Source organism: Anastrepha ludens, chromosome 2 (assembly GCF_028408465.1).
Source record: "Anastrepha ludens isolate Willacy chromosome 2, idAnaLude1.1, whole genome shotgun sequence".
Lineage (NCBI taxonomy): Eukaryota > Metazoa > Arthropoda > Insecta > Diptera > Tephritidae > Anastrepha > Anastrepha ludens.
The window spans coordinates 178,826,547-178,841,031 of NC_071498.1; the positions used below are offsets into that span (position 1 = coordinate 178,826,547).

Sequence of the window (14,485 nt, forward strand, 5' to 3'; positions counted from 1 at the left end):
TTAGTTGGTGTGCTGTTATGGTAATTTGCAATTGCCTTATTAAGACCAAATCATTTGCATAAATATGAACTTCCCTAATGTTTTTTAATTAGGTATTCGTATGATTTGCCACGTCTAATACCAGTTGCTGCAGAGGAAAAATATTTACAAAGTCAAATGCAACGGTATACATTTTTTTTTAAGTATTAGGCTTGTGAAAAAAATATAAGAATAATGTAAAAGAAAATAATTATAATAATTAAATAACCAAAAAAAAAAAAATAATAATTAAATAACCAAAAAAGTAATAATTAAAAAAAGGGGAAAACTCTGCCCATAAACAAATGAGAAAAATCTTGTTAGATTCAAAACATCTATATAAAAAAAAGGATAGGTATAAAAATTTGTTAAAGATTCAATAAAAATGTTCAGTGTTTAGTATACTTGTGAAGTAATTCGTGAAGGAAATTACTTCGTAAAAACAAAAAAATAAATAAGTGGAATTTCTACAAAACGTTAAAACGTGGTAGCCTTTCTGACACAGATATTTGAGTGAAAAAAAAAACATTCTTGGAAATTATAATTATATTACAGTTTTCAGGCCTCGAAAAAACAAAAATATAATAATAATAAATATATAAAGAAATACAAATAATAATTAAAAAAAAAATGTTTCCCACTGCCTATGGACCATAGTAAAAAAACATATGTAAATGAAAACAAAAAACCTTGGTAAAAAGCTTTGATAAATGATTTGCTCAATTTCTTTCACAATTATTTTTCAAATATAGCAAAAGTATTGCGTCAAAATTTTCGGTGTTTAGTATATTTGACAAGGAATTCCTAAAGGAAGTGAAATGTTACTCTTTTGTCAAAACAAAAATTTAAAAAAATTTTAGAAAAAAAAAAGTAAAAAAAATTTTGAAAAAAAAGTAAAAAAAAAGTTAAACAAAAAAAGTAAAAAAAATTTTTAGAAAAACAAGTAAACAAAAATTTCAGTAAGACAAAAAAAAAATTTTGATGAAAAACAAAAATTGAATACAGAAAAAATAATTGAATAAAGCAAAAATAAAACGTAAAATAAAGTAGCCTTTTGACTCAGATTTTTAAGTAAAAAGTGGCGCTCTTGAAAATTATATTTATATTAGGGCTTTCAGGCCTTAAATTTTCTCGTTAAAAAAAAAACAGATCATTTTTGAATTTTCTACTATTAAAACTTGGAAAATTCATTATTTTAAAATAAATAGTGGAATATGGGAGCGACTATAACGCGCAAAGATTTTAACTTCTCGTTTTTCACTAGCGGAAGTTACATTAATTTTGAGTGAAAGGCTTGCAGAGATTGCCAGTGGCCACACCGAACTTATAAATTTACATTTGATAGAAGAAAAAGGTGTTGTTCATAAATTGCTGATTTTAAGTTGCCACTAATTTGAGCTTGCTGTAAAAAGTAATAATGCACATTTCGCTCTTTCTACCCGAATTCAAGGGTCTCATGAGTGAGGGCACAAAAGATCATGAGCTCGAAGTGCACACCTCAAATAAATCTAAATCAAATCTAATTTCTAAGTCAGAATATTTGTTTCACTTTTCAAACATCAAAATTTATAATAAAAAATAATAATAATAATAATTGGTTTTTCTGCAGATAATAGGAAGAGAAAAACATAAATTTCATTTTTGTTTGTTAAATATGCTTTTACTCTTTTTTATTTCATAATTTGTTTGTATACCTCGACTTCAAATAAATGCCACTTTCAAATTTGTGAATTAACCTCTTTATATTTTGCGAATATCTCGTTTCTGTAGATCATTTTACAATGGTGGCCCCATACATACAAACATATATTGTATATTTTTAGAGGCTTCAACTATTTCAAATAACTTCGTTAGCCTCAAAATGTAGCTGAATTCTTTTTAATGATTTTTCATTGAGATAGTTATATAGTTTTTTTCTATTTCATTTTACACATTTGCTGGCTGGGCTGTGTGTAATCAATATTTAGCATTATTGCATTCATTTTATTTTACTTTTCATTGCAATCGAATGGTATCTAAAATTGAGAGCTACTTAAAAATTATACGAAAAAAATTGCGAAATTTAAGTTTTCCTTTTTTTTTGTTACTTGTCTGACGTTTATCGCGTGTAGAGTCCTACAATTAGTGGAAAGCCTTACTCTTGAATATGGAGGCTTTGCTATTAATTGCTACGAAAACCTTTATACAAAAAGGAATAGAATATAGAATAATTTAACTTTTAATAAGTATGTTTATGCTTATGTTGTACATAGAAAATAAATAAAGGCGGCTTAAAGCGCACAGGGTACATGTTTTTTCTGCTTGAAATAATTTTTGTTTTCTTTCATTTCTTTTTGGAATTTTTTATTCTTTTATTTTTGTTCTAAAATACTTTACTCTTCACAATGGAATTTCCTCTATAGTATCAATTAGTTAAATTTTGTTTTGTTTTTTTGTTTTTGTTAATTTGATTTTATTTAAATCTTTTTTATCATCGAACGTTTCACAACATTTTCAGTTAGAAAAAAGTTACAACAATTCTTTGGAATTTCTGTATGCTTTCTCGTGAATTGCGGTGTATGGATTTCTTCCACTTGTAGTGAGATAGTGCGATATTAATTTTTTGAATAATGCTTTGTGATTTTTAACCTTTCTGTGTAGTTGTAGTTCTGTTCTTCATTCAACAATTACATGAAATATTGCCAATTTTGTTGTTGTGTGTATAGTAAAGGTGGTGTGCGTGTGTGATTTGGTTAAAAAAAATTGTGTTTTTTTCGAATAAATGAAATAATTATAATACCGATAAAAAAATTCAGACAGCCGTTTAATGTGGTTAATGTGATGGTAAGTTTTTAACACAAAATTTTCTTAAAAAAAAAATTAACAAAAAACAATACTTAATACTACTACGAAATTTGCTGCACTACTCGACTCGAATGCAATGTGCAATTTTATACATGTGGCGTAAACAGGTATTTGGTGAAATTTTATTAATCGTACTACTATTCCCAAAGGGTAAAGGTACCAAAGAGACCAAAATGCATTAAATGAAGTATACAAAAAGCGGCGTTTGTATGTGTGCTTAGCTGCAGAGAGGCAAAGGAATGGCTTGGCTAAATGTACGTAGGCTGTTGAGGCCCATGGAAAGGTTAATTGGCATGGCAAGGTGATGGAGGGCAATGAGTGTGATAAATAAGTTATGTGCGTGGGATTGTGAATGTGAATGTGATTGATGTTTCGACCTTTGCTTAAGCATTTATATACAAAACAATAATAAGTAATAGGAATGATTAGGACCGGTTGCACACAGAAATTACGCGCAAGAATGCGAGCACTTGACGAGTAGCGGTTAAGCGCGCACGCGAGCTAGGCAGCAGCATTGACGCGCTTGCGCAATGACGACACATTCCGTGTGCGTTTTTGTGTACGCAATTCTTGGCCTTACTGCTTGTGAAAAGCAAAAAAGGGCATTTTGCATACCTCTTTCTCACTTTCTTTTCCTGTTAGAGATTCAGGTGTGGGTGCTTAGATTTAAAACTAAAATTTTAAATTTACATCATATATTCTAATTGTACTACATAAAATATATGTATAAGTGTTAGCGTCAGTTTTTTCTCTCTTGCATCGTTAAGGTATGAACGATTTTTTGTATTTTTTATTCTTTTTGTTTTTTAATACTTGTATGATATTCCGAAAATAGGAAAACACTTTAAATTAAATAGGAGAGATAGAGAGAGAGAGAGAGAGAGCCAAAAACAAATGTTGGCGCATTAAATGTAATTTTGTCAAGATTTTTCAATAAAAAATAGCAAACTATTAAAATCTTTACGTGACGATTTTTGAGACCAAATAATTGTGGGCTGTTGTTCACCACTAAACTTTCTTCAAAAGTTCTTCGCTAAATGCCTTACATTACTTACTAATATGTACACACGCATACACACATACACACTCTAATGTAGCAGTTAGTTTTGAATTTGTTTCGCTTTTGTTTTCTGACTTTTTGTTATGTTTGTGTTTTTTTGTTGTTTTTTCTTTTTCTTTTTAATTAGTAGTTTGCCTATTAGTTTTGTTTTGTTTATCTTTGATTTGTTAGTGCCTTTCGTTCGCTCAGCTAAAAATATGCATTTTTCATATATACAGACTAATTCTTTTTTTCATTCGTCATTTTTTTAAATTATTGTTGTGTGGGTGGTCGTGTGGGGCGGTGCTAAACAGGCGGCGGCAAAACATGGGCATAACAGTTAATCCGACGTTTCCTATGCAGGTTTTGTGTATATTCTTTAATTGAGTTTACTATTTGTATGTAATTCCATTTACGTCTTCCTCCTCTGCTCGCTTTTATTCATCTCACTGAAATTGTAACACAGCATAAGTGCGTTGTTGCTTGGCCGCGCTGCCATTACAATGGCCCCCAACTCCACACCCGCTACCCTACTGCTGTTGTTTTTGCTTATATTTGTCGGTGCGGCCTTGGCGCCTACGGCGCTAAAGCAGCTTTTCCATGTAAGCGTGCAACTCTTCATTCATACGCCCACTGCCACTGCCAGCTTTGCTAGAGGAAGCCATCGGCGCTAACGCAAACGACTTTTTTGCTGACGCCTTTATTAGACTCGTCGCGCTATTACTGGTCTCCAGAAAGCTTTTTGCTTCTTTATTATCAATTACACAGACATTTGCTTGCTCCGCCCGATACCACTTGTCGAAGGACTCTTTCGGTATCACCTCACTATCGTAGATCAAATCGAATACGCTACAGATGAGCTGATTGGCGGTTGGAATGTCATGGAATTGCTGCATGGCGTCAACGATAGCATCAAGACAAGCCAACTCATGCGCCTCCACGCCGTCTAGGCTAAGCCTCAGTAGCGGTATGCATTTCTGGCGAAATAGTTCGGCGTCTAGTTGTCTACTATTTTTATCAGTCGTCGTCGTTGGATGCGTCGCACTGGACGCGCTTGTCGCCGGCATCACAGTTGCGTAATCACAGCAGAGAAATTTCGTAAGGCTGCGTATGAAATGCGTGTTTATGTGCACATTCGTATTTATGTAGTCTATGGCTAGATCGCAGCCATTTGCCGCATTCAGTAAATATTCAATGCGTGCCATTTGCTCCGCTATGGCAGCGGGATGACTCGACGTTGCATGCACAGTGAGCGGTGGTTTATAATTGCGATCGTGTATGTACTGAAATTCATTAGAGTTGATAAAGTCGCGCCATTGTGCGGCATCGTTCATGAATTGCTGGCCATGTTCTAATTTGAACTCTTTATTCCACAGTTCACGCGTGTATGTAGCGCCAAATTCGCTGGTGAAGTAGGTGATGAGCGCTTGGAGAAAACGTTTCGTAAAGTGTATGTCGTCAGCCCATTGTGGTAGCCAAATGTCGTTGAAATGCAACAGTTGCTCGTGCAAGAGCGGTCCTATAAACTCAAAAATGTATGTCCAAAGATTGGGCACGTCAACCTGCAGGTCAGGCAGTTCGTCTGCCAGTGCTGTGTAGACTTGTGCAAACATTTGCGGCTCACAAACTTTGGCGCGCATCAAATGCACAAATATGGCGGCGCAAGCCTTTCGCTGTGCACGCTTCACTGTGGCCAAGTGCAGGTAGTCGTTAAAAAGGTACTTGAGCAAGGACTTTTGTTGACGCAAATTGAGACTACACCACTCGTTAACAGTTTCATGCTGCCAGCTATTGCTCATGCTGCTGCTGCGGCTGCTGCCGCCGTCGAGTACTTCCTCGATCAGTTGATTAAGCAATTTTTGGCATTCCTTCTTACTCAGGTTGGGCAAATCGCTATCGTCCAATGCGAACTGTGTATCTTTGTGCTCTTGCGGTGATGTTGACGCACCCATATATGACTCGTTCGATTTCTCCTGTCTGTCGAGGACTTGAAAAGGATTATTGGCCAGTGCCGACGGAATTGCTGTTGTTGTTGCTGAGCTTAGCATAGAGGACTGGCGCTTAAAGCCGCTGCTGTTGGCTGCGTTCATGCCACTGGAGTTCAAAGTCAACAGTGATGCGGGCGGATTACCGCCTACGGTTGTGTTTGCGACAGTCTGCCTTCCTGGTGTGCGCCAAAGGTATAGCGTGGAGCTGCCGAGTTTGGTTGTGCTTTGGGTTACCTCATCGTTAGTGAATTTCAGCTTGTTTAAATCGATATTCAGTTTTTGTTCGTGTTGTTGCATAAATTGCTGTGACTTTTGAGATTTTTGAAAGTAGTGACGTTGATTGCCCGAATTGCCGCCGCCGCCACCACCGTAGTTGCCCAGTCGATTGTTCTTCTCGTAAATGTTGCCGCTCATGCCTGACTGCATTTTGTCGTCCTGCTTCGAGCTCATCGCTGAGCGACGTTGTGTTGATTGCTGCTGCTGCTGTTGTTGTTGTTGCATCAGCATTTGTTGTTGTTGTTGCTGTTGTTGTGGCTGCGACTGTGGATGATCCCAGGTGCGCGCGCGTAAGTCCATAACATCCTGCATCATGAAACGCACACGACTGCTGATCTTGAAATGACCGCCAGCTGGTTTATTGCTACGCGATTTATGAATGATATCCTGTATTCTGCGAAAGATCTTATCCATTCGTACATTGCTTGTGTGATCTGGCGATTCCAGGAGGTGCCCCACTGTGGTCAGCAGCTTACACATATACTCCAGCTTTTCCTCGGAGCCATGCTCCAGCAGAGATTCGATACACATGAACACTCGATCGTTAGTCAACGATTGCAATTTGAACATTTCGCCAATGAAGCGAACTGTGCCCCAAGCACGACGTCGGAACTGATATTCCTGATCTTCCAATTCAGCCTGCAGTTCCAGGCGTTCTTTCGAATCGATGCAGCTCTCCAACCTATCGACCATGGGTTGCAACTTTAATTTTTTTGCATTTGCATCGTTCACATTTGTCTCGAACTCGTGTTGGATGCGGTTGATTAGCGAGCTTGAGAAAAGCTGCTTACTCTCGGCCTTGATTTCTTGAAAGAGCACTTTGCAGAATTTGGCGTATGTAGGGGCGAAATTCGGTTCGCTCACGGTTTTTTCAAAAATTAGCAGCATCACCTGTGATGGGAGGGAGGTTTGATAAATGTGACATCAATAATTTGCAATGTGTAAGGGCAAAGTAAGGGTGACATTATTATTATATTGAATGATAAAAGTGAGTCGCCGTGTAGACGAAAACAAAATTCATTCAATTCAAAGTTCAGCATTGAATACATAATTTCGTAGACTCGAAGGAAAAACTACTTGACTCAAATTTTGTAAAGGTTACGCGTAAGTAAAAACATAATTTGTTAGCTCCAGAAAAGCAAAAAATGGTTACAGATATCTAAATAAAATAGGGAAAAAATCGTTATAGAACATATATAATTTCGAAATGAAATTTTGCAATTAGAAAGTATAAAATGCTGAGTGTAAGCGTCAATTTACACAATAACTTTTCACCAAGGGTTTTCTTAAACTTCTCTTTTAAAGAAGTTTTCGAAAATCTTCGTGCATTTAAACGATGACTTTTTGCTTGCGGCTTTCCTTGTGTGTTTTTGAAGTTAGAGCAGATTCATTGGTCATTCGTTCGTTGAGCGCGAGTACACCCAGGGCTAAAAGTCATCGTGTAAATTGGCTCTAAGACTTTTGATTCAATAACTTTGCTTAACTGCTCGAATAATTCGAAGCTATTAAGGGAGTTTTGATTTTCAGTATTTTCTCGCACATTTCGATAAACCAGATATGAACTGTTCTTCCTATGCAAAACTGAGAATCGCAACAATCGCTGGTTCATATCTCTTTACTCGAAATGCTTGCGAAAAAATACCCACTCGTTCAACAAAATATGCCTACTTGTTGCATTTTCTCCTGTGTGTTCATCGTGATGCTCGTCATCGACTTGAGTAGCACATCGAAATTGTCGGGCGTCAGCTTGTTTAGAACGCCGCGCACCTTCTTCAGCATCGCGTCGATGTCCTCGTTAGCGCTCGACGGCGAAACATTATTGGATTTGCTGCGCAACGTTTCCGGTTGCCAAGCATTTTCACACTCGGACAGCTTGATCTCTTCCTTCAGCGACAACTGCACGCGTATAAAGTCAACTTTACGCTGCTGCTGTGCGCTCATAATACCACCTACGTTGCCCATTCCACCCGGACCCACCGCGCCGCCGACACCTGTGGCGGCAACGCTCAACACACCACTAATAGCACCACCACCAGTCTGATGCTCGTGATGCTTCTTCGCCTGACCGCTGCGTCCACGCTTGCCGCTCACCAATTCCATGGATTCATTGAAGTTCATGTGTTGGTATTGTTGTTGTTGCAAATGCTGATGTAACGCTAATGAGGACATGTTGTGGGCATGATGTGTTAGGTGATGATGCTGCTGTCGCGAAACAAACAGCTGTGAAATGCAATCGCCACGTTGACAAGATACCATAGGCGGCTTGCGTGCCTCGCTAGACTTCGAAAGCGACTTCAACTCATCCAATGAGTATTTGCGCGGTTTGGGTGGCACTATGGCGCTGCTCTGCACATTAGCCGACTTTTGACCGGCGCGGGCACTGCCCGCGTTGCTGTTTTTCGTTAGCGTTATCGTGCTGGCGATTGACACGCAATCCACAGCATCTTTCGACGAATCTGTCTTATTGGGATTCGCCGCTTCCTTTTCAGGTGAGCTGGATTTGACTTGTCGAGTTTGTTCCAATTGTTGTTGTTGTGCACCCATAGGTGGTGGCGATGTAGTTCCGTCGCAATCTTTCCCTTCCGCAAAGTCGCCAAATTTAATATCCTGCATGTTGTTTGCTGCCGTATCTTGTTGCAGCTGCATTTGTAGGCGTGCGCACATTTCCTCCTCATCTTCACATGCAGACGAAGAACTGTTGAGAAATTGCAATTGCTGTTCTGATGGCTGCAGGAATTGAGCTACAATTTCCTGAGTCTTTAAGTGTTTAGATGGTTGCTGTTGATGTTGTTGTTGTTGTTGTGGTAGTGTCGAGACAGGTGAAACGGGATCGATCGTTTGATGAATGTCCGTCAGGGAATCACCTTGAGCAAGACGGTAACAAAAGGAAAATGTTATAGTGAAATTAGTACAAAAATAGTTCAGCTATGCAGCTACAATTCTATTCCGGCGAGTCAGTACAGTAGGAGTTAAAAAAAATCACAGAACATATAAATAAATAAAAAATATATAAAACAACGTTAAAAAAATTACAAAAAAAAAAATGAAAAAAAAAAAATAAAAAAAAAAAAATTAAAATTAAAAAAAAAAAAAAAAATAAAAAAAAAAAAAAATAAAAAAAAATAAAAAAAAAAAAAAAACTAAACAAAATAAAAAAAATAGAAACTAAAAAAATTTTAAATAAAAAGAAAAAAAAAATAATATATAAAAATAAATACTTAAAAAAATAAATAAATAAAAAAATACTTCAATAAAAAAAATAAAAATAAAAATCGGAAAAATGTAAAAGAAAAATAAATAAAAAAATATATCAAAAATAACAAAAACCTAAAATAAAATGCCAAAAAAAAATTAAATAGAATAACAAAAATTTTCAAATAACGAAAAAACTACCTAAAAATTTACAAAAAATTAAAAAAACAAAACAAAAAATAAAGTAAGAAACAAAAAACGTTTTAACAACCGTTGTGGCGTTGTCCTTTGTCTTTGGGTTGTTTATACAAAAATGGAATACGTTTTCTAAGCAGTAGATTTACATATTTCTGCTTCTAGCTCTAGGCGGTACTCGTAACAGTGTCATTTGTAATTCTTAAATATGAAAATATTCTTCTCAAAAAAACTATATTTTTAGTACTATTATTAATAATTAATGTTCAAAACTGCAAAGTTTTCAAGATAAAAAATTTATTTAATGTCAAAAAATAAGAGACTGAATTTGCAACTTATATTTTAAATATGAAAATAAACTGCGTTATTGACAAAAAAAATAGTAGTGGGCGTTCTATTAATACCTTCTGAACTTGAATGTAGCGGTAACTACTACAGCGTTCCGTCATGCAGCACTAAATGCACACACAACACAAAGGAATTGTAGAAACCCGCTATTGATATGGCGAGCTTTGAGGAAACAAACCGAAATTGTCATTAACTTCCGCCACGACAATGCGAATTGGTCACCAAATCATTCGATTTCACGCCTTCAGATTTCTTTCCGTTTTTCTTGTGTTTTTAAGCGAAGGATTTATTGCCATAGCTCAAGAACTAATCTCAACTACTGATGAAAATGACTCGCCTAATGAGCTATCGCAACTTTCGTCAAAAAACATGAAGCAATGTCAAAATGTCATTTACAGTTTTAGTTGCTTATTAAATACTTTTCCAACAAACACTGCATTATTTTCGTTTTTTTGGTGTTAAATTTTTTTGGCCGTCTTAGCCCTCCTTTTTTAAAACCTTTGATTGGACATCCGGTCTGGCATTTTTTCGTCCTGTTCGAAAATCCGTTTTAAAAGGATATATCCATAAATCGATAGAAAATTATATTTTAGGAAGCTACCTGGAGGCTCAAGTCGCCAGCTATAATAGAAATATGTTGAATTCACGTCAAAAGTCGAAAAAAACCCAGACCCGGGAGCCCAACGAAGGACTAATGGGACCTTCTAACAAACAAATTTCACCTCGCGGCTGTGGTGTGATGGTAAAAAATTGGCTCAAAAAATAAGCCAAACAAAGGTCGTCACCTTAATTTGGCTACTACTGTACTACTGGCGTATTACTATGCAAAGATGCAGAGAAACATCTAACACCTACTTCTTGTATTCGTTTTCGTTGGCATGCCGCGTGTCAAACTCCCACTTTTCGTTACACTGCCGCTACGTTGTTGCAGTGCTTGTTGATGTGGTTGTTGCTGTTGCTGTTGGTGTTGTTGTTGTTGTCTTAAATTCGCTGTTGTAATTGTTTCTATTAAATTACCACTATCGCTAGAACTATTTGCATTATTGATATCAGTCAGGATGTTGGTTGTTGTTGCCGTTACAGTTGTCATATTTTTAGTTGCTAAATTATTATTAAGATTATTATTGGCATTGTTTAATATACTTTTGTTGTTATTGTTGATGCTGCCACTATTATTACTAATACTATTGTTATTATTGTTGCTGCTGCTTAGCGTCGCAGCATTGCAGCGTTGGCTATTAACGTCGCTATGCTTACTGAGCTTCTTCTGGCTTTCCTTAGCGCGTTTTGACGCTTTGCGACCCTTTTTCGAATTTGCAGCTACACCGCCTTGCGAGGTTGGCAGACCACAACTGACAGCGCCACCACCTCCCGATGCGGCCATTGTACTGCCAACTGTACTGGCAACACTCGGAATTGTCGATGCAGTAGCGCCAGTTTTTCTTTGTTGTTGTTGTTGTTGCTGATACTGCTGCCGCTGTGTTTGCTGTGGCTGTGTGTATGTATGATGTGTGGGTGTCGATGTGGCCGATGATGAGGCACCCGAAGTGTTAGGAGTAGTTTTTTGTGTAGATGTTTTGCCGGTATGGGGCATTGTTGTGGGTGCAACGCCACTGTCTATCGGAGTCGCACCTAAACTGGTTGATGTATTCGATTTACTGCTCTTTAACTGTGTCTTTGTCGGGCCTGCAGACGTTTGCGTTGTTGTAGGTGCAATAGTCTGGCCACCTGCGGTTGTTGCTGTAAATGTTTCCGCGCATAAAGTATCAGTGCTGGCGGTTGCGGTTGTTGTCACTGCGTCTGTAAGTTAAAATATGAATTAGTTAGAAAAAAGTATCGGACCGCACAAAACAGTTGTTTTCGTGCCTTTGTGCAAGAACTTTGATACTTACTTTGGATCTGTGCGGACTTCGCGCGCTGCCCTGACTGCGCCGGAAAAACGGTTTCAGTAGCTGTGGACCGCTGATCTAGCGATTGAATTATACTTGATTTGTTGTTGTCGTCCTCGGCGCCACTCAGTGTGGTCACTGAGGTAACAGCGGAGATATCAGATTCTTCGTGTCGATCTTGTGTGAACTTGTCGTCCGCGTCGCTGCCGGAAGAAGGATGTTGTTGCATACCTTGCGCCACACCATATAGCCCTACCAGTTCGAAATTTTCTTGCTCGTTTTCAGCAACATCTAACATTAGGGATGTAGATTCTGAAAGTAGGCGATAAAATTTAGTATAGCAATTGACTATTTTTCACACTGAACGCTTTTCAGTGCGAAAATAAATTTATTCAAACGCATTTACTCTTACCTTCATCGTAATTACTGTCGTCGCCGTCATCGCCGGTCGCACTGTGTATGCTGGTTGTAGCATGCAATGCCGATTGTTCATCACCCACGCTCAGCTGCTGCTCTTCCTCATTCAAATACTCGCCCATCCGATTACAAAGTACATTCACATTTAGGTCACTGCCTTGTGTAGCCTGCAAATTTTCATAAAGATAATTCTCATTGTCTTCATCAACAGACACGATGGAAAGAGGTGGCGGGGAGTCAGTCGTATGCCCCTCGTATGTGCTCACACGCCTGCATGTGCTACGATCCCGCACCGCATCCGTCTGCATTTGCTGATCGATTTTCTCCTTCGACGAAGAACTTTGTATTGCCACGTTGGCCGCGCCCGCAGTGACGGATACATTCTCACTGCTGTGCTGTTCCTTCGTGGTCACGGCTACGGTCGATGTGAACGATGGTGTCTTAGTGATGGACACTGTGATGGATTTGTCTGTTGGCTCCTTGGCGCTTGCGCTTGCTTTGTTCTCCTGTGTTTCTGCCGCATTATCTGTGCCCGAAGGCTTTACTTCCACTGCAGTACTCTTCTTTTGTGGTTTAGGGTCCAGTATGTTCTCGTGGGTTATCGGATGTATTATGGGTATAGCGTGTTTACGCGGCTTGACTGTTTCAGTGCCACCAGTGTTGCCTGTACTACCACCACTCGCACCGCCGACGCCGCCGCCAACGGGTGTTGTCAAAGAAGTCGTCGATGATGAATTCGATGCGCCCGCACCAGTTAAATGCCCATACGTTTGTAGTGTCTGCTGTGCCAAAGCAGAGGGAGTCGCTAGCAATGGCTGGGGTGGTGTTAGACCAGGTGCGCCCATCGGCATTGGTGGTTGGCAGAACGGCGATGTTATATAGGCTGTTGGACCGCCAGCGGCAGCGCGCGCACCCGATTGTAGCAGCGGTGTCACCGGCATTCCACCACCTGTACTACCTGCCTGCTGATGAGCACCGGCGGCTAACAATGACGTGCGCGGCGCTGCTGTCAATGGACCTGGTGGTAGTGCAAAGATTGCATTTGCCGACACCAAATATGTGGTTTGTGGCTGACGTTGGTGCGGCGGCGCTGTTAAAACACCGCGCAATTGATGCTGTTGTGGATGATGATGGGGATGTAAATGTGGTGGAGGCGTTGGTGCGGCGCCAGCGCCTGTGTGATAGTAGTGTGTATGTAACGATGTCTGCGGATGATGAAGAGCTGCGTGGTGTTGCTGCTGTTGTTGGTACAGTGTGGAGGCTGTCTGTGTGCTGCCCGCTCCGCTTTGATTATTGGCCGCTGCAGCTGCTGCGGCATTGTTGTTATACTGTGCAGCCGCTGCTGCTGCGGCTATTACTGCAGCCGACTGCTGATGATACTGCTGCAGATAGGTGGTGGTCATGAATGCCGTGCTCGTCGCCGGCGGTTGCATGAGCGCCGCTCCAGTCGTATAGTGCTGCATATTGGCGCCGCTATTGGCCGCAGCAGCTGCTGCCGCCACTGCCGCCGCTGCGGCATGTTGTCTAGCGATGTTTGTTGCGCTGGCGCTATTCCCGCCGCCGGACATACCTCCACTAGCGCCCCCCACCAAACTATGCGATTGAGTTGCGGACACAGTCGACGTAGCGCCAGCTGTATTGGCCTGTGTGGGGGGAGAAGGGGCCATTTGTGATGCCGTGACTGCTGCATTATTGGGCGCTTGTGGATGTTGGGCGGGGGGCGGCGGCTGTGCTTGACTTAATTGAAACGAATAATATGCTAGGGGTGGCGGATGATGATGCTGTGTCTGTTGCTGCTGTTGTTGTTGCTGCTGTTGCTGCTGCTGCTGCTGTGCCTGTTGCTGGTGTGGTTGATGCTGTTGATGGGAGTGCTGATGCTGTTGGTGAGGGTGGTGGGAATGCGTTTGCTGGGACGCTGGATGACCGTGGTGTACGGACGACACTTGCGTTTGCTGTTGCTGTGGTTGGGCGTGTGGATGATGTGTCTGGTGGTGCGACTGATGATGCGACTGATGGTGATGTTGTTGCTGCTGATGCTGTTGATTTGGGCGTATTCCCTTCCCACCCCCTCCCGTTTGAATGAACATAGGAGGATCTTTCAAAGACCTACGCACACATACACAGATACGCACACAACAAATGCAATCGTATGGTGTGTCGACGAAGCGAACGATCGAACGAACGAATGATGGCGCAAGTTGATGCCGTTGTTACGGGACGAACACAATAAGGAATTGATAATGATTTTTATGTAATTCGTTATATTTCGGTTTGATTGA

At 39.9% G+C, this 14,485-nt stretch overlaps 1 protein-coding gene across 6 annotated transcripts in view; it reads right to left on the bottom strand.

Annotated features, from left to right (window-relative positions):
* LOC128855946 (shootin-1-like) overlaps positions 1-14,485 on the bottom strand; it is a 77,631-nt gene that overhangs the window by 47,170 nt on the left and 15,976 nt on the right. The window contains exons 3-7 of one of the 6 annotated variants that reach the window (XM_054091205.1): positions 12,202-14,312; positions 11,793-12,101; positions 11,158-11,700; positions 7,834-9,029; positions 4,280-7,056 (exon numbers count right to left, since the gene is read on the bottom strand). The exons of 4 other annotated variants lie outside the window; for them this stretch is intronic. In XM_054091205.1, coding sequence (XP_053947180.1) covers positions 4,486-7,056; positions 7,834-9,029; positions 11,158-11,700; positions 11,793-12,101; positions 12,202-14,293 — 6,711 coding nt within the window. In that variant the 5' untranslated portion in view covers positions 14,294-14,312 and the 3' untranslated portion in view covers positions 4,280-4,485. Of the gene's footprint in view, positions 1-4,279; positions 7,057-7,833; positions 9,030-10,755; positions 11,701-11,792; positions 12,102-12,201; positions 14,313-14,485 lie in introns of those variants that run through there. One more of the 6 variants, XM_054091204.1, reaches the window with a different exon arrangement.